The 26,943-nt window shown below is 50.6% G+C and overlaps 2 protein-coding genes across 5 annotated transcripts in view; one reads left to right on the plus strand and one right to left on the minus strand.

The window, feature by feature from the left end:
• Nucleotides 1-4,308, minus strand: part of ACKR2 (atypical chemokine receptor 2) — a 54,969-nt gene extending 50,661 nt beyond the window's left edge. The window contains exons 1-2 of one of the 2 annotated variants that reach the window (XR_006721651.2): nt 4,257-4,308; nt 133-231 (exon numbers count right to left, since the gene is read on the minus strand). The gene's annotated coding sequence lies outside the window, so the exon portion shown is untranslated. Of the gene's footprint in view, nt 1-132; nt 232-4,256 lie in introns of those variants that run through there. The other variant, XM_074345128.1, reaches the window with a different exon arrangement.
• A 64-nt stretch (nt 4,309-4,372) lies between these two features.
• CCDC13 (coiled-coil domain containing 13) overlaps nt 4,373-26,943 on the plus strand; it is a 35,604-nt gene continuing 13,033 nt past the window's right edge. For all 3 annotated transcript variants that reach the window (XM_010945912.3, XM_045509807.2, XM_074345140.1), the window contains exons 1-12: nt 4,373-4,696; nt 7,476-7,702; nt 8,677-8,825; nt 12,405-12,547; nt 14,097-14,186; nt 18,150-18,266; nt 19,487-19,591; nt 21,718-21,879; nt 22,523-22,699; nt 23,279-23,485; nt 25,591-25,730; nt 26,231-26,314. In XM_010945912.3, coding sequence (XP_010944214.1) covers nt 7,482-7,702; nt 8,677-8,825; nt 12,405-12,547; nt 14,097-14,186; nt 18,150-18,266; nt 19,487-19,591; nt 21,718-21,879; nt 22,523-22,699; nt 23,279-23,485; nt 25,591-25,730; nt 26,231-26,314 — 1,595 coding nt within the window. In that variant the 5' untranslated portion in view covers nt 4,373-4,696; nt 7,476-7,481. The remainder of the gene's footprint in view (nt 4,697-7,475; nt 7,703-8,676; nt 8,826-12,404; nt 12,548-14,096; nt 14,187-18,149; nt 18,267-19,486; nt 19,592-21,717; nt 21,880-22,522; nt 22,700-23,278; nt 23,486-25,590; nt 25,731-26,230; nt 26,315-26,943) is intronic.

Here is a 26,943-nt window from a genome sequence, read left to right on the forward strand (position 1 = left end):
TTGGGAACCTAATCAACAGGGGAGGAACCAATTACCACTGAGACAAGGTGCTTTCATCCAAGTGTTCTGAAAGACCATGGTATGAGCCAAGCGTGAAACTAAGAAATTTGAGGGAAAAACAAAATATATTACCAATCCATTGTGCTTGGAGGAGAGCCAGGGCAGATCTCATCCATCAGACAGGTCCCTTGGAACTAAGGACTAATGAATCTTGGCAGAACATCGAGTTTTCTAATAAAGTCAACATATGATGAATGAGCATATATACAAACGCATCTTAGACAAAACAGCTCCACAGATAAAATAAGACTTGACTGTAGCCCAAGTGGTGTTAAGCTAAAACACAGAGTGTGCTGGAGGGGAGTCTATGAGAGGCTGGCGGCCAACAAAGAAAGCCCAAATCCGTGGCAAGTTGGAGAGGCAGAATTGGCAGTGTGTATCCAGCACCTTTTAGCAAGAAAGAACTTGAACCTGGAGACAATGGACAATTTTTATCTCTGGGGTGCTTCCAATTGTGAAACAGAATAATAAGGTTTAACCCTGAGTCAAAAATATCTCAGTGCAGTTTGCCTCTGTTTGCTCTGAATCCAAGCTCACAATATCTTTCTGATGACTCTTCCAGGTTCGTGGGTCTTTGATTCTGGGAAGGGAGGAGCTCTGGATATGGGTCACAATCCCCTAGAGTAAACTGGTGGCTTAGTGTTCTCATTTATATGTCAATCACTTAATACCAGGGCTGGCGGAGGCCAGCCCCAAGAGACACTCCTGGTGTAATGACCAGCTTAGATTTTGGGCCTGCAAAGCTAAGGTCCATTAAGAGGAGAGCTCTGAAATGGAGAGAGCCAAATGGAGCCTTGGTTTTAAGCTGCAGCAAAGCTCACTTCCATTTTGAGGCAAAACAGGCAAGCCTGTAATAACACCTAACTGCTGAAGAGCCTTTCAGTTTACAAAGCACTTACATGACCAAAGTGATTATCATGGGAATAGCAATTATTATTGCTATTTTAAGAAGAAAGTTGAGGTTTGTGACTTGACTAATGTCACAGAGTTAAAATCCAGGTATTCTTACTTCTGACAGTTTATTCTATTCAATTTTGTTTGTCTAGGAAGAGCGGGATCAGTAACTCCTCATGTTATGTCATGTTATGTTGACTTATTTGTGGGAGACAGCATATCATTACAGTGAGGGGAAATCTATCTGGTGATCTTATTATCTTAAAGAAGATAAATAAGCAAGAATAAAGGTCCCAATTTAAAGTTGGAGCCACGCTGAACAGTGGGAAGGACTTAATTTAAGGATTAGAAAAAAGAGCAGTCAGACCCTTAGAAACATGGTCAACTGATTTTTTAAAATGTTTTATTGTTAACTACACATAACAATTTACCATTTTAAGCACTTTTAAGTGTACAATTCAATGGTACTAAAAATACTTAGAATGCTATGTGACCATTACCATCACCTGCCTCCAGGACCTTTTCAGCATTCCAAACAGACTTTGTACCCTTTGGTAGTAACTCCCCATTTCCCTCTTCCCCTGTCTCCTGACAACCTCTATTCTACTTTCTGTCTCCATTCTAGGCACCTAAGGTAGGTAGAATCATACAATTGTCCTTTTGTGTCTGGCTTATTTCACTTAGCATAATGTTTTGAAGTTTCACCCATTGTTGTAGCATGGGTCAGAACTTCATTCCTTTCAATAGCTGAGTAATATTCCATGGCATGGATAATACATTTTGTTTTTCCATTCATCTGTTGATGGACGTTTAGATTGTTTCCACCTTTTGGCTATTGTGAATAATGCTACCATGGACATCGGTGTACAATTATCTGTTAGAGCTCCTGCTTTCGTATTTTGGGCACTTACTCAGAAGTGAATTGCTGGATTATACTGTAACATTATGCTTAACTTTCTGAGGAGCTGCCAAACTTCTATAGCGGCTGTACCATTTTACACTCCCACCAGCAACACATAAGGTTTCCAATTTTTCCACATCCTGGCCAACATTTGTTACCTTCCATTTTTAAAAATAATAGCCATCCTAATGGGTACAGAGTGATATCCCACTGTGGTTTTGATGTGCATTTCCTTAATGACTAGCAATGTTGAGCATCTTTACATCTGATAATTAACCATTTGTATTTCTTCTTTGGATGAATGTCTCTTCCAGTCCTTTGCCCATTTTTGAACTGGGTTGCTTTTTTGTTGTTGAGTTTGTACAACTGATATTTGACAAAGGCTCAAAATCAATTCAGTCAAGAAGGGATACATTTCAATAAACGGCACTGAAGCAATTGGACATCGTAGGCAAAAAAAAAAAACCCTCAACCTGAACCTCACATCTTACACAAAAATCATGCCAAAATAAGTCATGAACATAAAGCTCTAATACTTTTAGAAAATCACAGGGGGAAATCTTTAGGATCGAGGGCTAGGCAAGGAGTTCTTATACTTGACATCCAGAGCATGATGCAGGAAAGAAATTGATAAACTGGACCTAATCAAAATTTAAACCTTTTGTTCTATGAAAACCTATGTGAAAAGAATTAAAAGACAAGCTACAGACTGGGAAAAAAATATTTGCAAAACACAATCTGACAAAGGACTAGCATCTAGAATATATAAAGAATTGTCAAAAGTCAACAGTTAGAAATTGGGCAAAAGATATGAACAGACACTGCACCAAAGAGGTTATACAGATGGCAAATAAAGCACCTGAAAAAAAAAAAGTTCAATATCATTATCCATTATACACGTTAGAACCACAATGTGATGTCGCTGCATGCCTACTAGAATGGCTAAAGTAAAAAATAGTGACAACATCAAACACTGGCAAAGATGTGGAGAAACCAGATCACTCATACATAGCTGCTGGGAATGCAAAATGGTACAGTCACTCTACAAAACAGGTTGATGCTTTCTTACAAAACTAAACATGCAATTACCATACAACTGAGCTCTTGGGCATCTAGCCCAGTAAAATGAAGACGTAGGTTCCCACAAAAACCTAGACATGAATGTGCGTATCAGCTTTATTTGTAATAGCCCCAGATTGAAAACAGCTCGGATGTCCTTCAACCTGCGAATGGTTAAACAAGCTGCAGTACATTCATACCATAGAAAACCACTCAGCAATAGAAAGGAACAAATTGATACATACAATTCGGATGAATCTCCAGAAAATTATTTTGAGAAAAAAAAAGTCAGTCCTCAAATGTTACATATTATATTATTCCATTTGTATAACATTTCTGAAATGACAACATTTTAGAAATGGAGAACAGACTGATGGTTACCAGGGGTTAGGGTCTTTGGAGGTGCGGAGGGAGGGGAAGTGGGTGTGGTTATAAAAGCTCAACATGAGGATCTTTGTGGTGATTTAAGCGCTCAGTATCTGAAGATGGTGATGGATATGCAAACGTGCACGTGATAAAATTGTAAAGAAGTAAACACACACACACAAATGAATACAAGTAAAATTGGGGAAATCGGAATAAGTTAGGTGGACTGTATCAACGTCAATATTCTGGTTTTGATACTGCACTAGAATTTTGCAAAATGTGTTCTGGTGCCGCACCTTCATGTATGTCTATGGAGTCAATGCCTTATGAGGAAAAAATGAAGGAAAAACAACCAAGAGATATCCGAAGACTTTCAAATTATAAAGGCCTGGACAAATATTTGGAAAGTTTCCTTAGCTCTCCTTTCCTACAAAGTTACCTCCCACCCAACATATCCCTGAATATAGAGTAGTGACTTAAATTGGGAAGTGCCTTTTTTAAAAACACACGTGTTTTCCACTACGAAAATAAACCACCTTCACTATATTTAAAATTCTCTAAAGTGTACAAATAAAAACACAGTATTGCAATTCCAGCACCCGAATATAACCATTTTTATGTTAATATTTCTATTATTTCCTCCCCGTCTTGTTTCCGTGCCTCGTTTTAAAAAACATTTCATTTATTTAGCAATTACTGTTTTGTGTCCTGCCTTTTTCACTGTCAGGAAATAACATCTCCCCTCCACTCTTTCACATTTTTCAAAGACATTCTGAGTGGCTACGTTGAATTTCACGGTGGGATCATTCACTTTAACTCCCGCCGCAAGACTGAGGGATGTGCATTTCTGCAAAAAACGTTTGGTCCACAAACCTTTTAAAACATATGTTCCACAGAAGCGGACCCCTGGGTCAACTTTAAAGTCTCAGACACAAGACGCCCTTTTCCATGCAGCCCACCGCGCCTAATTCCTTACCGCCTCAGCCAGGACCCTCTGCGCCTCCGTCCCCTTCCGAGCTGCCGGCGTGTCTCGGCCGCCGTAGGCCCGTGATGACGTCACGCGGCGGCTTGGCCGGTTTCCCTGGTGACGGTTGCCGGGGCAGCGCAAGAAGCGGTCCGGAATTGGTGACAGAACTGCGGCAGCCCAAAAAAGGAGCAGAGGGGTGACCACTTTAAGTGCGGAGGAAAGTGAGGAAGGGCCCGGGCGGGAATCGAGGGAGCCGGCAGCCGCCCGAGAGCCTGGCCGGAGCCGCAGCGCACACGCTCCCCCACCGAGCGCGCTGCTGGCCGCTCACTGCGTGCAGGGCGCAGAGCGAGGGCTCTTCTACGTTCATTCTGTAAATCCTTACCCGCGGCCTCCTCCCCTCGCCCGGCAGACATTCATTTTCCGCGCGATACAGAGGTTAGGCGCAGACGGTGAGTCACCTGCCCAAAGTCACACAGTAGGTGGCATAGTCAGAACAACTCTGGTCCGCCTTACCAGCGCCCTCTTCTGGTCTGCGCTATGGAGCGCTGGTTCTGGCACCACACTGAGAGCGGGAACACGCGATGCACTTCCCCCAACCTCCCGCCCGGGGTCCAGCCACCTCAGAACCGAGGACTCGGAGAAGGGAGTCCTCCTCAGAGCGGGATTCCTTCCCGGAGAGCCGATCATCTCCTCCCCATCCTCAACCCAAACCCGTATCTGCACTGATGTTGGCCTGTCAGGCAGTCGGGGAGCCTGTCGTGCAGTGTACAGGGCGCAGAGTGGGAGGAGATCTAGATGAGAGGGTGAGGGGAGAGAGAGGTTAGTGGGGTCAAAGGCGGCCCAAGTCTGGAAGTCGCCTCAGCCCTTCCTTATTGGTCCCTGTCCCCTATGCATTCAGCTGCCTCTGGGATCTTTGCTTTGCCACAGGAAGTGGCGTGGTGAGTGGGTGCCATTCTCCTCATCCCATGATAAGTCCTTCCTGAGCGGTGAGTTCCTGCTATGCAGCCTTAGCCTTAACTTAAAAAAAAAAATTTTTTTTTAGGCTTTATTTTTTAGAGCAGTTTTAGATTTACAGAAACACTAAACAGAAAATACAGAGAGTTCACATATACTCCTCTCCTCTTTCCCCATTATTAGCATCTTGCATTGACATGGTACATTTGTTATCCTTGATAATCCTATATGTTATCATTAACTTTAAAAGTCCATAGCTTGCATTAGGGTTCACTTTTTGTATGGTACATTTCTATGAGTTTTGCCAAATGCATAATATCATATATCCACTATTAAAGTATCGTACTGAATAGTTTCACTGCCCTAAAACCCGCCTGTGCTCCACTTTTCCTCCCTCCTTCCCTCTCCTCAACCTCTGGCAACCATTGCTCTATTTAATTCTCTACACTTTTGCCTTTTCCAGAATGTCACATAGTTGGAACCCTATCATATATAGATTTTTCAGTCTGGCTTCTTCACTTAGCAATATGCGTTTAAGTTTCTTTCAGGTCTTTTTGTGACTTGATAGTTCATTTCTTTTCATCACTGAATAATAGTCTCTTGTATGGGGAATAGATAAACCAATTTGTTTATCTGTTCACCTATTGAAGGATATCTTGGTTGCTTCTGATTTTTGGTGATTATGAATAAAACTGCTAGAAACTTTTGCTCATAGGTTTTTTGTGTAGACATGAGTTTTCAATTCACTAGAATAAATATGATTGTGGGATCATTTGGTGAGACTGTGTTTAGCTTTGAAAGAAACTGCCAAACTGTCTCCAAAGTGGCTGTACCATTTTGCATCCCCACCAGCAATGAATGAGAGTACCTGCTGCTTCACATCCTTGTCAGTATTTGGTGTTGTCAGTGTTTTGGATTTTAGCCGTTCTAATAGGTGTGCCATAAGGTCTTATTGTTGTTTTAATTGCAATTCCTAATAACATATGATGTTGAAGGTCTTTTCATATGTTTATTCATCATCTGTGTATCTTCTTTAGTGAGGTGAGTGTTCAGATGTTTTGCTCACTTCTTAATTGGGTTGTTTTCATATTGTTAAGTTCTAAGAGTTCTTTGTATATTTTGTTTACAGTCCTTTATCAGATATGTGTTTTGCAGATTTTCTTCTAGTCTATGGCTTATCTTTTCATTATCTTAACTGTCTTTTGCAGAGCAGAAATGTTTAGTTTTAACGAAGTCCAACTTATCAATTTTTTCTTTCATGGATCATGTTTTTGGTATAGTATCTAAAAACTCACTGCCAAACCACAGGTCCTCTAGAAAGAAAATTTTCAGTGTGATAGGAATGTTCTGTCATGATGGCGATGGTGGTTTACACGGATGTATGTCTTTGTCAAAAGTCATTTGCACAGAGGGAAGGTTATAGCTCACGTGGTAGAGTGCATGCTCAGCATGCACAAGGTCCTGGATTCAATCCCTGGTACCTCCTCTAAAATAAACAAATAAACCTAGTTACTCCCTCTGCAAAAGAAACTCATTTGCACACATAAAATTGGTGTATTTTATTGTGTGTAAATCATACATCAGTAGAGCTGATTAAAAACACACAAAACTCACCTTCAATGGCAGAGGTCAGAATAGTGGTTACCATGGTAGGTGGTTGACTGGAGGGGGCACAAGATAGCCTGTTTGGGGACTGAAAGTGCCCTGTACATTGATCTGAGTGGTCACCACAGGAGGGTATACCTATGTAAAGATTTATTAAGCTGTACACTCAGGATTTATATACTTTATATGTTAATTATAATTCAATTTAAAATTATATCTCAATTAAAAATACTAATGGTGTCTGAGCCCCACTCCTATAAACAGATTTAATTGGTCCAGGGATGTGCCCCAGCATTGTTATATTTTAGGAGCTCCTAGGAGATTCTAATGTACAGCCAGAATTGAGAGCCACTGTTTTTAGGGACAGGAAGGAGTCAACTGTTGAATTTGAATGATAGGGAGTATTCTGATGTCATTCGAGGTCCAGTGGCACATTCAGGCATGAGAGGGTATGGGGGCGATGCTCAGCTCAGCTGAACTTTGCCAGTCAGGGGATCTGAAATGAGGGTGGGTCTTCTGAGATTCCACATGGACATGTGCAAAGCTAAGCAGGAAGCTTCAGGGCTGGGGGCTGGAGACAGGGCTGACGGTGTGCTGACCACTCTTGGAAAAGGAGCACTTTGTGGAGTTTGCTTCTCCACAAATTCAGGCTTCTCTTCCTACTCCAAGGACAAGATGGCAGAGGATGAAGGCTCTCAGGACACCTTGCGGCTCCAGTTCAGGGCCATGCAGGAGATGCAACACAGACGGTTACAGAAGCAGATGGAGAAACGGAGGGAAAAAGAACTGAGCCTCCAAAGCAAAGTCGATGACCAAAAAGAGCCCCTAGAGATCTCCGATGGCCTCAGCGTCCTCCAAGCTGGGGAGCAGAATTCGAAAACCAGCTTTGAGCAGAGGTAAATGCAAATTTGAACTCTCCCAGGAGCACTGCAGGGAGGTAGGGAAGGTGTAGGAGAATGATTGCAGACAGTTCGACAGTCAGGTTGACTAGATGTTGAGACACAGAGGTTTTTTTGACATAGAGATTGTTAATGAAGTCTCTTGCATCTGATAGGTCTGTGGACCTGTGGACATAATATGACGTGAAATGTATTAAAAAACCATTTAAAGTCAAATGGAAATTTTGAAACTCACCAAGATGTCATTTATTCACTTGAATTTTCTTATGTAGTGTCTCTTTCATGAACACTGTGCTTCAGTTTTAGAGGAGCTGGTTGGCTGGCTCTGATGACTCACAGGTGACCATTGCTCCAAGTCTCATCTGGGATTGTTCTCCTGCACCAGTTTCCCTTTCCTGACACATAAGTTCACAAACATACCTGTCAAGAAGTACCGGATGGATTCCTTGCTTTCATACTGTTGGCGAAAAGGTTGAAAGGAGTCCAGAATCTTCTCATTCTTCTCTAAATTGGACACAGTCGCACAGATGCATATTGATTTATATTGGTTATTAGAAGCAGGAGTCTGGACTGATACAAAATTCTTTGCTAGTCATTTAGCTAAAAAAAATCACTAAGATTGCCTTTGAAGTCTATATTATAATACATTTTATGTATGTTCCATGGATACTGGAAAGAAGTATCAATTCTCTGAATGGGGGTTTCATATATCCCTCTGTTGACTCTGCAGGAAGCCATGTTATTCAAAACTTCATTCTCCGTTCATTTGTGTGTGTGTGTCCTTAATCATTCAGTTTTGAGAACAGTGTGTTAAAAATCTGCTCATTAAGTTTCCCTTAATTTCTCATTCCTATTTTATACAGACCAGTTCTTACCACCGCCTAGTGAGTGCCAGGCCAGGTACCACAAGCCTGGGCACTGGAGGCTGACCCCTGCCCATCGGTCCCTGTGATTCTGCCTTTGCATTGCAGGGTGCTTGAGGACGAGATCCAACAGCTTCGGGATCAACTCAGGGAAACAGTGGATGAGAACGGGCGATTGTATAAGCTGCTGAAGGAGAGGGACTTTGAAATCAAACACCTCAAAAAGAAAATAGAAGAGGACAGATTCGCCTTCACAGGTAGCTCCACCACTGCTGTGACAGTCCCTGCCCTGAAGTCCAGGTCGGCTGGCCCAGCTGCCGTGAAGCCTACAGGGCAAGACAGACGGCAGGTTCCAGAGGGCAGGTGCTCGAGAGCAAGTGCCAAGGGTCAGCTTTGGTCAAGCTTGTCCAGATGAGTCCTGGAAATGCGGGCAAAGGGGGAGGAATGGAGCCGGCCAGGTAGGCCAGCCGGCCAGAAAGTGGAGGCTGAGAACACTGGGGGCAGTGGGCAGCATTCTGGCCAGCATGGGGGACCCTGCTGGGAGTCGTGGGGAGAGTGCTCCTTGATGTTTGCTGCGTGTTCAGTGGGCCAGGGGCGTCCATTCTATCTTGACGATCTGGCTCAAATGCCATATCATGGACATGAAAAGCTCCCAGTAGAAGTAGGTGTTTACAGCACTTGCTGTTGCTGCTTCAGAAGGGTGGGTGAGACAATTCACTGTTCCAGGGGGGTTTCCTGGGACCCAGCAGTATCCAGAGTGGACCTTGGTTCTTCAGGTCTGAATTAGACCTTGGCTCTGTTGCTGGAGACCTTGACCTCTCAGATCGGTTAGGGACCTTGGCTTTGTGGGTCTGGGGATGACCTTAGCCCTGTGGGTATGGGCTGGACATTGACCATTGACTCTGTGGTCATGTGCTAGACCTTGGCCCTGCAGATCTGGTGGGGCCCTTGGCCCTAATTGGCCTCCGCCACACGTATGGCCATTGAACAATTCCCAGGTGGCTGACTAATAAAACACAAAGTCAGTGTGACCAATCACAGAGGGCAGCAGGCCTCACCTGGCATCTGCACATCCCTCTCTACCTTTGATAGTAAATGCCTTTAGGTGTGGGCATCCAGAGGACCCGTGCTGAATTAAAATACCAGAGGAATTTAGTATCTTAAAGGCCCTTGGTAGCCTGCTGTGCCTCCCTCCCTTCTTTGGCCTTTTCTGTCTAAAATAAAGCCACACTGAAGAGAAGGCAACACCCAACCTGCCTCAGGGTTCAGATGTGAAGGGACAGCTTTTGCAAGGCTGTTGAGTAGATGATGGGATTCAGGGGGAGAGCAGGAGATGTCTCCCCATCCCAGGAGACCCGGGAGACAGGATCTGGGGCTACGCCCTCTTCTCCAGCCTGCCCCATGTCCTCTGTCTCCTGCTGTCTCTGCCTGCTTGCTCATGGCCTCATCTGATTGCCAGCCCCTGGTCTCCCTCAAGACCTCTTAAATCCAGTCCTCACTCAGAAGTCCCCATTTCTGATTTCCAACTTCAAGTTTTGAAGAGAGAAGTCTGCCTGGCCCAGTTCATGGTTTTAAACCAGGCCACAGTGACAGGCTGCTGACAGCTGAGACTGGTTTTCCTTTGGCTGGATTCTTAGTGTTGGCTTTAATTTACTTTTTCTATTCCTTGGTACAGTTTTTTTAGTAATTGCTCTAGTGATTAGAACATCATACTTAACTTTTCACAGTCTACTTAGAGTTAATATTTTACCACTTCAGTGGAATGAAGAAACTTTATCACCGTACAGGTCCCTTTACCCTCCCTCCTTATGTTACAGCTTTTATATGTATAATATCTACAGATGTTGAAAATCCTGTCAGACAATGCTGTCATATTTGCTTTCAACCATTATACATATTTTAAAGGACTTAAGGAGACAAAAAGAGTCTATTATATTTACCCAGAAATTTGGCATTTCTGGGCCTGCCCATTCACTACTGCCCCCATGATCACGGCATTACATCTTCAAGAGTAGGGCTTGTCTGGAGACAGGATTTGGGAGAGAATAAGAAAAAAAGAGGATTTTTCCCATTTGCTCTAAGCCCCATTTCCTGCCCTTTGGACTAGAAAGGGCTTCTTTTAGCTCTCTTTCTGATGTCTAGTTCCATGATTTGTTCTGCTTTTGAGTGTTGGGGAAAAAACATAACCAAAGAACTCACCACGGGACCATTTGTACCTCTAGATTGGGTTTCTCTCCTCAGGTTCTGAGCCCTTTTTCCTGATGTGTCCTCACCCTCTTCAGCAGACACGAGGTGGCTGAAGGCAGCTGCTCCGCATTGCGCAAATCACTGCCTGGGTGTCAGCAGCAAGCCTGGCCTGAGCTGACTTAAAAACTGTCAAGTACCTTTGTTTACCTTCCACCCATTGTCACTCTCAGTCTTGTTCTGCGGGGCAACCCAGTGGTATTACAAAGCAGGCCTAAGAAGGTGTCTCTGCCAGTTACCCACTGCTTCAGTGTCAGAAGCATTCTGGGAACTTGCAGGCCTTCTGACCCAAACCACCATTGCACAGATGGAAAAACTGCCCTCCAGAGAGGGCAAGGGAACGCAAGGCTACTCCGCCAGTCAGCAGCAATGCTGCGCCACTCCCACCGCCTGCCTTCTGTGCAGCCCCCACACCGGGCAACCTCCCCCGTTTACATCCCTCCGCTGCCTCCTCTGCAGCCTCCCGCCTTGCCCACTGCCTTCCAGCTGCTTCCTCAGACACTCCAAGCACTTTCCTGCCTCCAGACCTTTGCACTTGCCATTTTCCCTGCTTAGAACACTCTTCTGAGTTGAGAACACTCTTCTTCACTGCTTGATCAGCCACTTTATTCATTCAGGTCTCTGTTCCCGCATTACCTCCTCAGAGAGGCCTTTCCCAACCACCCTGGCTAGGAGAGCGCCACCCCCATCCCTCGCATCCCCTTGGCCAGCTTCAGTTTATTTCACAGCCCTTATTCCTCCCAGATATTAGAATACATTTTTGTTTGTTTTCTTATCTTCCTCCCCTGCTAGAATGTCAACTCCGTAAGCCTTTTTTATTCACCATTGAATGCCTAGCACCGAGAGTGTCCGACACTTGTTAGAAACTCAATAGGTATTTCCTAAATGAAGGTGTGCACTTGTATTGATTAATTGTTACCACAAAGTTCTGTGTATGAAACAACCCCATAATCTCAGCAGCCTTCAGCAATAAGCATTGATTTGGCTCAAATATCTGGGTTTAGCTGGGAGTCAACTGATCTAGTCCCCGCTTGGCCAGGGTGGCTCAGCTTTGTTCTGTGTGTCCCTCTTCTCTTCCTGGGACCAGCCAGCTGGCCTGGATATGCTCTTCTTGTAGAAACAGCATAAGTGGGAAGAGTGAGTTTAAGTGTCTAAGTGCTTTTCAAGCCCCTCCCTGTACCTTATCTGCTAACAATAAACAAATCATTGGCTAAGCCCAGAGTCAGGCAGGCAGAGAGGGGTGGAGGGGGTACGCCTCACTCACTGGAGGGCATGGCAAAGTTATAGGACACAGGGCGCGGATGTATAACCTATCACTGAGCGGGACGTGAAGAATTGGAGCAATAAACATCTCCCGTAGAATTTCAACTCTGCTTCCTGATTTTCTAATTTTCCTAGAAAACACTGACTCACCAGGTGACTGCATTTCCACTCATTGGAGTTCGGCTTCAGGGTGTCTAGCCTCTGCCCCTGCGTGAGTGTCCATGCCAAGCAGCTTTAGCTTCTGAAACCCAGTGCTGTTGATGATGTGGCGTGATTTCAATGCGTGGGCCCGTGTTTTTCATTGACCTCACCATTTTCCTTCATCTTAGGAACAGCCGGTATGGCTGGGGACGTGATTGCCACCAAAATCGTTGAGCTCTCCAAAAAGAACCGTGTGCTGATGGCAGAGTCTGAGGGTGCGAAGACCAGAGTAAGGCAGCTAAGCAACCGCATCCAGGAGCTGGAGCAGGAGGTGAGGGTCCTCGGGCCCCCCTGCCCTAGGGGGCTCCCCGCACGCTGAGCCACTCCTCCAGAGAGGGAACACCCTTAGATGCTTTGGGTCCTTCCCAAGGGCTGGGGGGTCAGTGTCTGCCACATCTTGAGAGGGGGAAGTATTGGGAAGCAAGGGGTCACGCAGGTGGTGGAGACGCAGCTGGTACAGTGGGGAGGACTCGGGCCTGGAGCCCGACCACCTGGGTGTGAATCTCAGCTCCACCACTGACTTGCACGGTGACTTTGAGCAAGTTACAAAGTTTCTGTGCCTCAGTTTCCTCCACCTGTCCCATGCATGGCTGTAATAATGGTTCTCACACTAGGGGTTTCTGAGGATTACATGACTGAACATTGTGAAATGCTTAGAACAGTGCCTAGATAAAAGTTTGTTAAATAAGTCAACAGGGATCCTTGCTGATTTGAAGCTAGAGCCAGGAGCATTCCACCAGCTGGTTTCATCTTTGTCTGCCTTCTTCTTTCTGCTGCCTGCTGCCCTCCCACGGCTAATCACAAACCCCTCCTGTCCAGCCAGGCCCCAGCTCGAGCAGTTCATGGTCCCTTGGGAGCTAGGGTGGACTCTGTGTGTTAGAGAGAATCTTCGCGGCCTCTCCTTCTGTGGCTGAGGGGCTGAGGCCAGCAGAGGTTTAGAGGCTTTCTCCAGTCACACAGCATGTGGTGGTGCCGGATTTTAAATCCAATTCTGTTGCTCTCCAGAATCCTCCTCAGTCATTACATTTGGCATTAGAGCATCTTTATTCTAGAACATATCTTTATGAGAACCATCTCAGGCTCTGTGCCCAGCCCTGGGGAGACTGTGGGGAGCAAGATAGGCCTGGTCCCCTGGAGTCAGACCAGCATCGAGGGCTCCATAGAGGAGGGGGCGGGCACAGTCGGTCCCTGGAGGCTGAGAAGGGGCCCGACTCTGAGGGGTAGAGGAGGGGCCTCCATGCCGAGGGCCCAGGAGATGCAAAAGGCCCGAAAGGGGACCAGTGTTACCGAGAGTGGTACAAGATGAGGTCAGAGAGGTGAAAGGGCAGGTCATGCCCAGCTTTGTCAGACAGGGATGGTCTTTGTGTGAAGGACAAATGGGAAACCCTTAAAGGGTGGGTCGGCAGTCCCTAGACGGCAGTGGTCTTGGCCACCAGGCCATGACCCCGTGTGGCAGCTTTCTCAGTGTCTCCTCCCTTGTCTCCTCATCTGTAATGTGAAGTCTGGAATTCCTTCACTCTCCACCTCCCAGACTGTTGTTAGAAGCAGATCCTGGCTGCAGGATTGCTATTCACTAAGCTGTTTGTGAATCCTACAGCTGCTCTACTCCGTGACCGGGGAGTGGGGCAGACAATCAGTTAAACCCTCCCCACCACAGAGCAGCTCGTAGAGTTCTTCTGTGAGTGGTCCTTAAAGTGAGCTTAAAGGACAAACCGACAAGAGCAGTGACCGCACACTCAATGGCAGCACCAGAGCACTGCACTCAGGCGCCGCGGTTGCTGAGCAGAATTAAATATTAAATGCCCGGTTCGCTCTTTCAGCTGCAGACAGCCCTGGCCAAGCTGCCAGCCAAGGGGGCCGCCAACGCAGGAGCCAAGCTGTCAAGGACCCAGATGGGAGACAGAGCCTTGGTATGAATTCTCTTCGGTACTGGGGCGTGTGTGAGGCCATGGGCCTGGGCCTCCCTTCCTCCATGGGAGGCTGGGTGCCTCTGTCCGGGGTCTACCTCTATCCCACTGCTGAGCCAGTGCCACCATGGTGGCATCCTCAGAGTGGCCGTCAGGGGACAGTGACCAGGTCTCTGGCCTGAGGCCAGGAATGCCCCAGTGGAGGCCGGTGAGGGTCTAACTCTGATTCAGTCCCCAGAGAGGGAGGTCGAGAGGGCTGAGGACCTTGGAATCCTAGAATTTCAGGACCAAGAGGGAAAGCCTGGTCCAACACCCCCCACCCCAAGCTGATCTCCATTGCAGCATCCTCACTGGGGAGCCCTCCAGCCTTTACATTACCCCAGGAACTGGGAGCTCACTACTGCTCATTGGAACCCTGGGATTTTTTTCAGGGGGCAAGCAGTCAATATTATGAGAAGTCTTCCTTTTGTGGAGCTCCAAATCTACAGAGTAAAAGTGACTTTTGGGAATGGGGGCTGTTCCCAAGATTCCATTTGACTAAGCTGGTGAGCATCCATGAGGCCCAGGGTGTGGGAGCTGCAGCTCCACAAAAAGGAGGCAGTCTGACCTGGTGGGCTGCCTGGGAGGAACACGGAGCCCAAGCCAGACAACAAACAGCTTCAGAGTCTCAAGAACATCCCAGGAGGCCTCCCCAGGGGTTTTCTTAAGAAGCCAGACTAGTTAGTGATACGGTATCCAAGCCTCAGGACTCCTAGTTTAATGCTCCTTTCCTGCCCCATCTTCCCTGTTGCCAGCAGCTCAGGATCAAGCTGCCTCATGCCTGTCCGAGGAGAATCCAGTCTTTGGTGTACAGTGAGGGGCACCTCAGGCTCCAGGGGTGAACGTGTCTCCCAAAGACTATTCTTATGTGGGCCTGCCTCGCTGCTAGGGAGGCTGTGGAGGGACTCCAGCCTCAGCAGAGCTAGACTGAGTGCCCTTTGGGGCTTTTCCCGGCCCCTGGGACACTGTTCAGCAGTCCCTGGTTCATCCATGTCTCTGATGGGGCTGCCCTGGATGGGAAACTGCTTTTTCGGTCACTTGTTGAGCCTGACAGGGTTTTCTGAGACTTGTAGACAGAGCATCAAAGACAGGTCCACTGTCCATGGCGGGGATGGGGGCGGTTCAAGAGGGGAGACAAATAGCCATTCTGAAGGAAGGAGGGGGCAGGGCCTTCTGAGAGAACCCCCGGCTCTGCATTCACACAGGGAGCACCCCCTCTACCTGAGGCAGCTCAGAGGTGGAATGACAAGGACTTCCCAAGGTGGCCTTGCTGGAGCAGAAAGATGGGGAAGGGCCTTCCAGCAGAAACAGTGCAAGCTCAGAGCAGGGCAGCGTCAATATTCCTTTTTTTTTTTTTTTTTTTGCCAATATTTGCCAGCTGGGCGTCAGCTGAATAATGTTTGGCTGTAGCCTGCGGCCCTTGAGGGAGAAAAGGGAATGGTAAGCCAAACAGAGCTGGGGTGGGGTCACCCTGGAGGGAGGTATTGAATGGCAGCTGGAGTAGGAGTTCCAACTTTGTTCTGTGGCCGCAGGGAGCCTGGGAGGTTCCTGGCAGAGGAGCAGGTGGTGGGCTGCGGTCTCCATTCCTCCACACCGTGTGTCTTCCTGGGCATCTCCTGATCAGAGAGAGAAAACAATAGACTGTCAATGGCCGCCCAAGCCTGGGCAACACCCTGGAGGCCACGGTCCGGCCAGAGCTCCACGCACATTCCAGAGTAGAGCCGAGCGCCCTCCCTCCGTGTGGGGCTTCAGGAGGCTGTGGTGGAGCGGCCTTGGCCCTGTCTGCTCCGCACGGAAGCTTTCCAGTTATTCCCTCAGGGAAAACAGCCCAGGGAGAGGAAAGTGGGGGTGTGCCCCTGCCCAGGTCCCCCACACAGCCTGTGCAATCTCACGCAGGGCAGAAACAACTCTGAAATGTCAGGGAGGTAAGGTTGGCCCAGCTGCCAAGGAGGTGGGGACCGGGCCCTGGCAGAGCAGAGAGGGTGACGGCCGCTCACGCACACGGGCCCAGCCCTCGCCGGAGCACCAGCCCCTTTGGCCCGCTACCCACCCAAGCCAGGATAGGCCCCCCACCTCCGGGCATCGCCCTCTGTCAGAATCTGCCACAGGCAGCACCCTTTCCATGTGTTATTCTAGCCACACTCGCAGGTACCCCACAGTCTGGTAAAAACATACCCCCATTTCACAGATGAGGAAATGAGGCTTGGAGAGGGTGTCATTGCCTGGGTTCCAGACCCACGGCCAATCCGTGTGCTCTCTCTCTGCTCTGAGCAGGGTCACAGCAGGCACGTGGGCAGTGCACGTGCTCTCACGGCTCCACACCACCACCCACTAGGGCCACAGGGCTCAAGGCACCCAAGACAGCGAGGGTGCTGCTTCCCACCCAGGGCAGACTGAAAGCAGCGCCTTAGCTGGAGGGAAGACAGGCCCCAACAGCTCTGAGAAGGGATGGCAGGCAGCCAGATAGGGGAAGGACATAACAAAAATTAGATTTAAAAAAAAAAAAGATGCAAATGTGTTTTAAATAAGTTCTCAATTTACTAATTCTGCTCACGTCGGTTACTCTATTTAGCCTCACGGTGGTGCTGTGAGGAAGCAGGACAGGGAAGTATTTTGACAACCATTTCCTAGATGAGAAAACCAGACGAAGCCTGGCTTTCTGGACCATGTGTTGCAGGTCTGGTTTCCTTGACCAGTGGTTTTCAGCAGGGCTGCCCAGAGCCTCTGGGTCCGTGGAATTCCCTGGACCCAGTCTACTGGGATCTATCTTGCACACTGGCATTGGCAGGACGTTTTGTTCATGCCTACTCAGGAAAGATCGGAAAGCCACTGCGATACCTGGCAGTTTCCCAGAAGTCCAGTCCACCTGATCTGTTGGGACGGGAGCAGGTAGTCTCAGTGTCATTGCCTGATGGGACACTAAGCCCACCAGCCAATGTTCCTGTTGCCACAATGCCCGGGCACCAGCAACAGCCTTCATCTGGGAGAATCAGCCAGTGCGAGTGCAGGACCAGGCTTCGGACCCCACTTTGGTCACCTCCAACCAGCTGTATGCACTGAGGCATGTTATTTCCGCCCTCTGGACCTTAGTTTCATGACTTACAGAAGGGGTTGGAATGGGCTGACCTTGCAGTCTCTGTAATGCGGGTCTCAGGAACTTCTACTGAAGACAGAAATGGGCAGCACATTTGAGAAAAATTTTATCTGCAGAGTTTAAATGAAGCATTATTTAAAAAAAATAAAAAGAAGAAATTGCTAAGAGTCCCAGCAGGCAGTTTTCATGGCTGCTGCAGTTCTTCAAGCCGCAGAAATGGAACATTTGGGGACTAAACCAGGTCCTTACTTCTCTTCAGTGGGCTTGTTGTCAAAGAAGGGAGCCCAAGGACCAGTCTGACGATTCTAGGAGAGGGAGGCCCTAAGTTAGGGTGGTCATGGCCCTCCTGCCAGGCTGGGGATCCCTTCTGTAAATGAGCTAGTTCTGTCTGTATTCCGAGTGAGGACAGATTCGCCATGATGCCAGTCTCTGAGCACAGCAGAGAGTCCGCACCCCGGAAGTGTCTAGGGGGTGTGGAGCCGCAGCCTCCTCCAGATGCTCCCTGTCTGTGGCCACCATGCACGTCCACGGGTGTGTGCGACACTCGGCGCCCTGGGCTCAGCCCCCAGAGTTGGGCTGCCAGGAGCCACTTGCATGCTCCCCCTTTCCCACCAGGTCCCCTGGGCCAGGGGGCTTACCCTCCACCAGCCTCGGCTCTGCATCTGCAAGGGGCTAGTGACAGCAGCTGCCTCCCAGGGGTTGTGAGCCTGAAATGACTTGCTCCTTGTTGAGCACTTAGGGTCGTTCCTGCACACACCTGGAGAAACAGGCTATGGTTATCATCACTATTTAGGCGACAAGTGACCACTCTCCCTCCTGTCTTTCCCAACCAGCCGGAGAGCCCAGAGTTGAAGGTCTTGCAGGACAGGCTGGTGGCCACAAACCTGAAGATCAGTGACCTTCGCAACCAGATCCAGGCTGTGAAGCAGGAGCTCCGGATGGCCCAGAAGGTATTTCCGAGCCAGGGTTCAGGTCCTCTCACGGGGCTGGGGCTGGGGCGGGGAAGGGCACGGCTGGGACAATGGCTTCCATGCAGGAGCTTGGCCCTGTGAGCATCACACTGCTTGCTCTGGGTCAGGCTCCAGACCCAGTAACTTCCCTCCAACAGCCCTTGAAACAGACCCATTTGGGGAGTTGGGTTGCTGGCTGCCTGCGGGAACCTGTCTACAGACCCTTGTGGTGCCCACCCAACCCTGGACCATGGAGGACAGTGCTGTCCACCCTGGGAGGGTCCCTTAAACCATCCCTGTGCTGTGTCACCCCTGGAGATCCTGGATGTCTCCTTAATAAGCCACCTTGGACTTGGAAGACTCTCAAGGCCCGCCTCCTGCCCTCTGCTGTCTGTAGTATTAGAAAAGGAAAGGTTGTTGGTGTATTAAAGGCCCCTTTCAAAGGAAAACACTCAGACTTGGGACACAGGCCCAGCTGGTTCATTATTTATTTTTATTTACATAGTGAATTCTCTGGCATTTGTCTTCCCTGCTGGAACCACTCAGACTGGCCAAGTTTTCCAAAACAGAGTTCTATTGTGGAAACAAGCACCAGAGACTTGGTCCGCTGGATCAGGTTTCCGTGACAGGCTGTGGAGGGGCCCAGGGCACAAGCTGGGGCATGCAGTTTCCACCTCAAAGCCTCCCGGAGGGGCCTGAACACCTCCTTTCAATGGCCACAAAGCCCGGCCCTCTGGAACCAAAACATCCCCAGGCAATATTCGGTAGCCCCCTCCTTGCTGCACTCAGATGTGGCTCCCTGTCAGTGGCTGCCCAGAGGGCGAGGCCCTGTGGTGATATCCTTCCTGTAGCCATCCAGAATGATCTCAGTTCTGGGCAACAGGTGAACAAACGAAGGAAGCAGGTTTTAGTCAGCTCTGTGTGTCACTCATCCCAGAACACGGCAAGAGCACGGGGCCCCATCTGGGCATTGTCAGCAGTTCCCTGTCTGCTCTAAGCAACGCCAGGAGGTGCCGGGGATGATGGGTTTACTGCTTTCCCTGGGAGAGCGGCTCTTGGAGTGTGGTCACCTGGCTTCTGAGGCAGGGAGGAGGTTGTGTAGGTGGAGGCCAGGCCTTCCGGGAGCCCCATGCACCCCACACTGCTTCTGAATGTGCAGCAGCTTTAGGGCTCTGCTGGGGCCTCTCTCCTGGCCACATTGAAGGCCCCACCTTTTTCAGGTTTTGACCAGCGAGGTTGGGGAAGATGTGAACATCCAGCAGCTCCTGTCCTCGCCTGGGACCTGGAGGGGTCGGGCTCAACAAATTCTCGTCTTGCAGAGCAAGGTGAGTCATCAGACTTCCCCTGGCCCTGAACACAGGGCTTGAAATGCCCCAGAAAGACCCACGCTGACCCACTATAGAGACACAGAACCCAAAAAAGGCCTTGAGGTTCTGCTTCACGCACTGGTGGGGCTGTTGTTTTACATTCTCCCCAGCCAGCCTGATTTTCATTTGTTATTTAATGAACAAGCATTTATATAACATCCCGTGCCAGGCACTGATGCTCAACAAATGCCAGAGCCTTTGATTTATTTTATTCCAGGAAGATTCCCCCCTCCCCACCTAGTTCATATAAATTTGCGTGACTGTGGTACTTGTAGGCTTTTTCCAGTTTTCTCCAGATGCTTGTAGGCTTTTGAAAGTTTTAATTACCCTTCCCGCAAAAACCTAGCCTTGTCTTGCTCTTTATGTTCTAAATATTTGGGAGCATCTCTGGAGGCTAGGAGCAGGGTCTCCCGAGCCAGACTGCTTCAGTTCAGATCCCAGCTCTCCACCCACCAGCTGTGTGGCCTCTGGCAATTTACTTCACCTCTCTGTGCCTCAGCTTCCTCCTCTGTGTACTGTGGATAATGAGAGTGCCTACCCCGCAGGGTTGTGGGGAGGACTGCATGAGTCCAGATGTGTAAGAGGCTCAGCGCAGTGCCCAGCAGGGAAGAAGCACTGTCCAAAGGTTAGCTGGACCAGGAAACCCAGAGACACATGAGTAGACGTGTTGCTTCCACTCTTTGCCAAGTACATCACCCTCATCCCCCGGTTCCCCGGTGGACTTGATCCCCAGGGTCTCCTGTGGGATCCTTGAAGCCAGCGTAACAGGGGAAAAGGTCTCAGAAAAACTGTAATTAATGACCAGTGTGTGGCCTTGGGGTTCCAGAGACCTGCATTTGAGTCTGGCCTCAGTTCCTTGTCTATAAGTTCAGTGTCCTTGGGCAAATCACTTCATCTCTCTGTGCCTCAGTCTCCTCTCCTGCAAAATGGAGACAACAATACCTTCCTGGTAGGGTTGCTGTGGGTTAAATGAAATAACATTTGGGAGGCACCTAGCACAGTGCCTGGACTAATGAGCACTCAGCACATTATTATTAGTGTTGTTAGGCTGTGTAAACAAATGATTAAAAGTCATCTACTGGATTCTTTACAGCTTAAATGGAATTACCACACGTTGCCACACGAGGGCACCAATATGTGTTTTCAAAGCCACAGTGGGGCCCTTTTACCAGGGATCTGAGTGAATTTTGCCCCTGGCTCAGGCTTATCCAACTTTGTTCCATCAGTTATGTTGTGTCAACATGGAAATCAGGGTTAAAGGAATGGTAGGGGTTATCCATTTTAACCCCAGTGTGATAAAGCCATCACCCTGTGGGATGACATCTACCTGCCCTGTGCTGAGGGCTTCACCCGGGCCATTTTGGGGTTTCTTAGAGTTGCCTAATCCTAGAAGTCACCTGTAGTACTTGTTTAAAATGCAGATCCCCAGGGACTTCCCCTGGAGCTCTGACTTGTTGGTCTGAGGTGGTCCCCAAGATTTGTCATTCCGAGGAGCATCTTGGGGGCTCCCAGGCTCAGAGTAGTTCAGGATGCTGAATTCTCATAACAACATTATGCAGGGTGTACTCGTAGGCCCTTTCACAGATGATGTTCAGAGAAGTTAAGTAACCTGTGCACACAAAGCCAGTGAGGCTTGGAGCTGGTCTCTCAGCTTCTACACCCTGCCCTCCCTCCACAGTGTCTCCTGCCCATGACAAGGAACCCTTGGCCTCCTGAGGAGCCCACCCAGGTCTGGGTGGCCCGTCTGCTGGCGAGCTCTTCCTGGTCCTGACATCTGCTGTCCTTTCCCTCCCCAGTTCCTGGGGCTACACATCTGCTTCTCGGCCTCAAACACCCCTCAGAGATGGGGTGATTTTTCTCATTTACTTTGAAGCTTTTCTTTTCCAAGCTAAACCTCTTTAGTGCCTTCCCTTGTTTCACTCAAGAGGCCACAACAGACCCCTCCCCACCCCAGTCCCTCTCACAGGGGCTTCCACATTCATCTGGAACCGTGTCTGGCGGGGTCTTCCCCACACCTCGGCCCCTCTGACGGGTCGGGTCTGACTGCAGACCTGTTGTGGAACAGTGAGTTTTCCTGCCCTCAGGTTCGAGAGCTTGAGAAACAGCTGGGACAGAGTCAGAGCCGGTCTGCAGAAACAGCCGGTGACGAGCTGTCTGTCTATCCCGACCCGAGGAAGCTGTCGGCACAGGAGAAAAACCTGCTGCGGATCCGCAACCTGGAGAGGGAAAAACAGGAAGGCTGGGAGGTAACGTGGGCCCGGGAGGAGGAAGACCAGGGCCACGTGGGGCTGGGAGCCCACGACCATCCCCGGAGGACACAGGGGTGCCCCTCATCAGGAGACACCTGGGGTGTGGGTAACCTCTGTGCATGTTCCTCACATCCTGTCCATCCACCTTGTCCACCTTGAGCTGCCTGACTGGTTCCTCACCCAGAGCCCATTTCATGGACATCAGGGGGCCCTACTCAGGCTGTTCTGGAGATGCTGGACTTGAAGCCAGCTCTTGGTGGAGTGAGGTTCTTCAGTTTGAATCCCAGACTTGGCCCTGTCTGCTGAAGTGTGGCTTTCTTCTTTTCCCCACTCAGGCTGGGGTTGGGGACACACCCAGCGTGGGCTAGTAGGTTTCCTCTCGTGTCTGACTCTGGCCCTGCGTTCTCGGGCTGAGGGGAGGAGGGCTGCCACCCATCAGTGACATCCATCGTGTGCTCGGGCCGCTTGACCTCCCTGGAAGGCCAGGGCTGGGAGTCAGGGCTCGGCTCCCCTGACTTGCTCGGTGGCCTCGACAAGTCCCAGGCCCAGCCCTGGCCTCCCCAGCAAGCGGGAGCGAGGGCCCGGCCGTGGCCCAGGTCTGCTCAGCCCCACTGCCCATAACCACGCTCTCGCATTACAGAAACTTGCAGCGGAGCGCGACGTCCTCCAGAGAGAGCTCGAAGAGCTGAAAAAGAAATTTGAAGGCATGCGGTCCCGGAACAAGGTGCTGTCAAGCGAAGTGAAGACCCTCAGGAGTCAGATGGGGACCCTCGTGGAGAAGGGCCGGCACGACGACGAGCTCATCGACGCCCTCGTGGTGAGTGCCCCCCAAGAACCCCCCCCAAGAGTCTTGTCACCCACCCGGCCACTGTGGGCCCAGGAGCCCTCTGCAGCCTCTGGTCCCAGCCCCAAGCCCAGCCCCAGGGACAGGAGCAGCTCAGAGGCTGCCTGAGGGCCAGGAGAGGCCGATGCCAGCATGAGCCACTGGGCCTGTGGACCCCAAAGGAGAAAGAAGAGGATGGCGGGGTAGCAGATGGGGTTACACCCTGGGTTACTTCTCATCGAGGAATGGAAGGGACAACCGAGGGGGCCGGCACATATCCTTGTCTGTGTGATAGTGCCCCCTTCTGGGCACTCAGGGAGCAGTTTATAATGTTTAGTCACCAAGATAATCCCTAGGGACATATGTTGAGGACAGGAAAACCTGGTTGAATACCCCTAAGGAAAGGCAAGGTGTTCCTCCTGCTTCCAAGGCAACACTGGCATCCCACTGTTAGGTTCCTGCAGGAGCAGGGAAAGGGTGGGTTGCTGGGGGTGAGGAGAGGCAGTCTTCTCTTGTCCCTCTTTACCCAGAGCCATGGCCGACACACACCCACCCTCCCACTTGGCCCTGCAGGACCAGCTGAAGCAGCTACAGGAGATTCTGGGCAGCCTGAGCCTGCAGGAGGAGAAGACACGAGTGTCCCAGCACCACCTGGACCAGCAGCTCAACAACGAGGCTCAGCGGAGCAGCAGCCTGGTGGCCCAGCTGCAGGCCATGGTGGCTGAGCGGGAGGCCAAGGTGCGGCAGCTGGAGCTGGAGATTGGGCAACTCAGTGTGCAGGTGAGTAGGGTGCTGGCTCAGCCCAGCATCACTTCCAAAGTCCCGGCAAGTCCACCCAGTATCTAAAGAAATCCCAGCCACTTCCACTTCTCTCCACCTGCCTCCACTCAGGCTGCACCACGTCCTACCTGGCCCCACTTTAGCTCCCTGCTTCCATCTGGCTCTCCGGCCCATTCCATTTCCTCTCTAAGGTACAGACCTGACTGTCTTCTTGTTCTACATAAAACCTGTCCATGGCTCCCTGTCACCCTCAGCCTCACCCAATCCTTAAGGCTCCTTCCAACTCACCCTTTCCCTCCCCAACTGGGGGCTTTCATCCTCATGAGCCAATATGGTGGCCATAGTGCCAGCCTTTACATCTACATTCCAGGCAGCGGGATAGTAGAAGAGAAAATGTGCTTCTTCATCCAGTTTGCAGGGCACCATGTGACCAGCTCCTGCTGCCGCCCCTCCTGCATCTTCTCTTCACTCCTCCCTCTCCACCTCTCTGGCCATTTAGCTCTTCCACTTCCGTGCTATCTCCCCACTCCAGGCCTGTGCACATGCCGGAAACACGCCTTCCCTCTCCTCCCCCTCTGCCTCTGCCTGGCCAGCTGTCCGTCAGCCTTTAGATCTTACCATTCATGAGCTCCTCCAGGAAGCTCCAGGGCTCCCATTCAGTCTTACTGCCCCTCCTGGGCATTCTCCCAACTCCCTCTGCATCCTCAAGACAAACTTTTATCACATTGTGTAATCTTTCTCCTGTGTTCTTCCCCAAACTCAATGGTGCCTCGTTGCTTGGCCCAGGACCGAGCACACAGTAGTTGCTCAGTAAATGCTTGTCTAACAAGTGAGCTCTGCGGATATTTTGTCTTGGCAGAGGCCCGGAGGGCACAGCCTGGGCTGCTAGGGCACCAGGGACTTGCTGTGGCCCCTCCCTGTGGCGGTGGTGGTGCCTGTGGGGAGGGGAGCTGGTAGGCTCTGGGGAGAAAGATTCTTCAACCTTCACACAGGTTTCTCAGTGACAGAGGAGCCTCGCAGCTAGGCTGACTGTACAGCCAAGATGTGTCACAGAGCAGCCCTGCCCTTTGTTCCCAGAGCTCCTTGGTCCAGTCAGAGATGTGGGCCCAGGTGCTCCTCAGCCCAGCCTCAGGCTGGTGTTGGCCAGTGTTGGTGATTTGACGTGTAGCTGTCCATCCCCAGAGGCCAGGACAGGCTGTGGGAGAGAATGCAGAAGCCCTGAGGCTGCAGGAGAGCCAGGGCAGGAGAATGGCTGGGGCAGGAGGATGGCCTGGGGACTGAGTGCATGTGGTAGTGTGCGGGCATCACCTGCAGGCCGCCCCCTGCTTCCCATCCCGGGTTCACCAGGGAGTGAAGTCTGAAGGGGCACTCAGGAACATTCCAGCATCCTCACAACACTGCTGTCCTGGCTCCAGGCACACAAAAGAGGACAGATCCTTACCTCTGAGGTCACTGGCCGCTTGAGGGCCAAGCACTGCCCACCAGACAAACTGGCGCACACTGCATGTTTTCTCATAATGGGCGGGGCCTGGGAGACATGCCAGGTAGTTTGGGGCTCACACCAACTATCCACCCCTTGATGGTGGCCTGACCTCCTGCTGGGGGTCCTCCAGTGCTCCTCCTCCAGTCGGCCCCACCAGCTATCCGTAAGAGTGGAGGGGTGGGGCCAGGGGCCTGGGACGCCTGGCCTCCCCGCCAGGCTGCCGGCCCTTGCTCTTGGCTCCAGGTGTCTGGAAGGTCGGAGTGTCTCCAGCTGACAAAGGCTGGTGGCTTCAAGTCACACCTGGCATTCATCCCCATGTGGGTGGGGCTACTCGGAGAGATAGGCCTGTCCCTGCACTTCCCCTTGGCACCCCAAAGTGGAACAGCTTCCTGGCCAAGCCCCCCTCCTCTGACCATGCAGCTCCCCTTCTGAAGAGAGGCATTATCAGCTGTCATTATCATGCAAGGAGTGCCCTCACCAAAAAGGCCTCGCTTGGCACTCCTGAAAAGAAGCCTCTTTCATATCCACTGAAAGCCCCGAAATCAAGCCAAGGCCCCTTCCTGCCTTCTCCAGGCCTCTGAGCCAAAGCCCTGAGAATGGAACCCACATCTGTTCCCTACAGTATCTTCGGAATAAAGGAGTAGGTGAGGGGTCTGGTGGGCCTGAGGTCAACTCCACCTACACCAAGTTGCCCGAGGACCCAAGCCTGACCAAGTCCCCAGCCACAGCAGGCGATCACGCTGGCAGGATTGGATCTTCTCGGTAAGAAAAAAAATGGGATGGAGAGGTTGGAAAGTGATATTAATTATTCAGGGGAGAGGTGGTTTCTTGCTGCCCTGGATGGGAAGGGTGCAATTTTACCATGACTGTGCCATTGTCCTTCCAGTACATGTCCCCTGCCCCTCCCCATCAGCCCTGCATCTGCATGAAGGAGCCAGTTAGGTCCAGGTATCATTACTTCAAGAGGGTTTGGTTGCAGCTCCCTATAAAATCCTCTCCCAGCTGGCCTCGAATCTCGCCTGCTTCTAGGATTCTCAAACAGACTTGTGTGGAATTGTTTGAGGCTCTGCTGGCCCCTGGTTCTGTCTCATTCTGAGCAAGCAAGAGTTCTGGAAAGAATGGCAGCAAATCCACAGGGCTGCTGTGAGGGCCACACCAGCCCCCCACCTTGGGCTCCCCAGTTCCCTGCTGGTCCCTGTACCCCTCACAGCGGGGCCCAGCCTGCCCGCCCATGGTGATGAACCCCTTCTGCCTTCACACAGCTCCGTGACCAGCCTGGGCCACACACTGGTGGAATCTGCCCTCACGTGGCCTTCCGTGCCCAGCCCTCACGGGGCCTCACCCAGGTAGGACCCTGGGACCCCCGGACCCTCACAGGCCTTCCCATCCCTGATTGCCCAGCCAGTATTGCCATCCCATTACAAGGAGGGGAAACTGATGCCCGGCCAAGTCCAGGGACTCTTCCAAGACTATGTGAGGATGTGGAGGGTCATTGAGGTCCAGTGCCTTATCCAAGGTGATAAAGTAAGTGGCTTCAGAATTAGAGTCTCGGTCTCTGATTCACAGTCTAGTGTTCCTTCCTGCTGCCACAGAGTTAACACGAGGAATCTTCCAGGACCTGGAGCCCAGCACTTTCCCTTGCCTCCTCTTGCCCATCAAGAGTCAGTCTCTAGGGGGAGACTTTCACGTCATATGAGTTCCCACTGATATCCCCTCAGCCCTCTGGCCCCATCTTTGTTGATAGAATCAAGCCTTTCGGCTTAAATGGACCCTTTGTTCTTCCTGCCAGCTCACAGACAAAGGGTGGCTTTGTCTTGCCCTGTCCCAAGCCCTACCCACTGTCCACTGGAGCTCCTGCTGCCCCCACCCCTCAGGCAGGTCAGCTCAGGTTCCGTCAAGGCCTCTGAGTGGCCCTTGTCCCACGTTTGACTTGCTATGTGGCTCTGGGCAAATCAGTCCTCCCTGGGCTGCTGTT

Source organism: Camelus bactrianus, chromosome 17 (assembly GCF_048773025.1).
Source record: "Camelus bactrianus isolate YW-2024 breed Bactrian camel chromosome 17, ASM4877302v1, whole genome shotgun sequence".
Lineage (NCBI taxonomy): Eukaryota > Metazoa > Chordata > Mammalia > Artiodactyla > Camelidae > Camelus > Camelus bactrianus.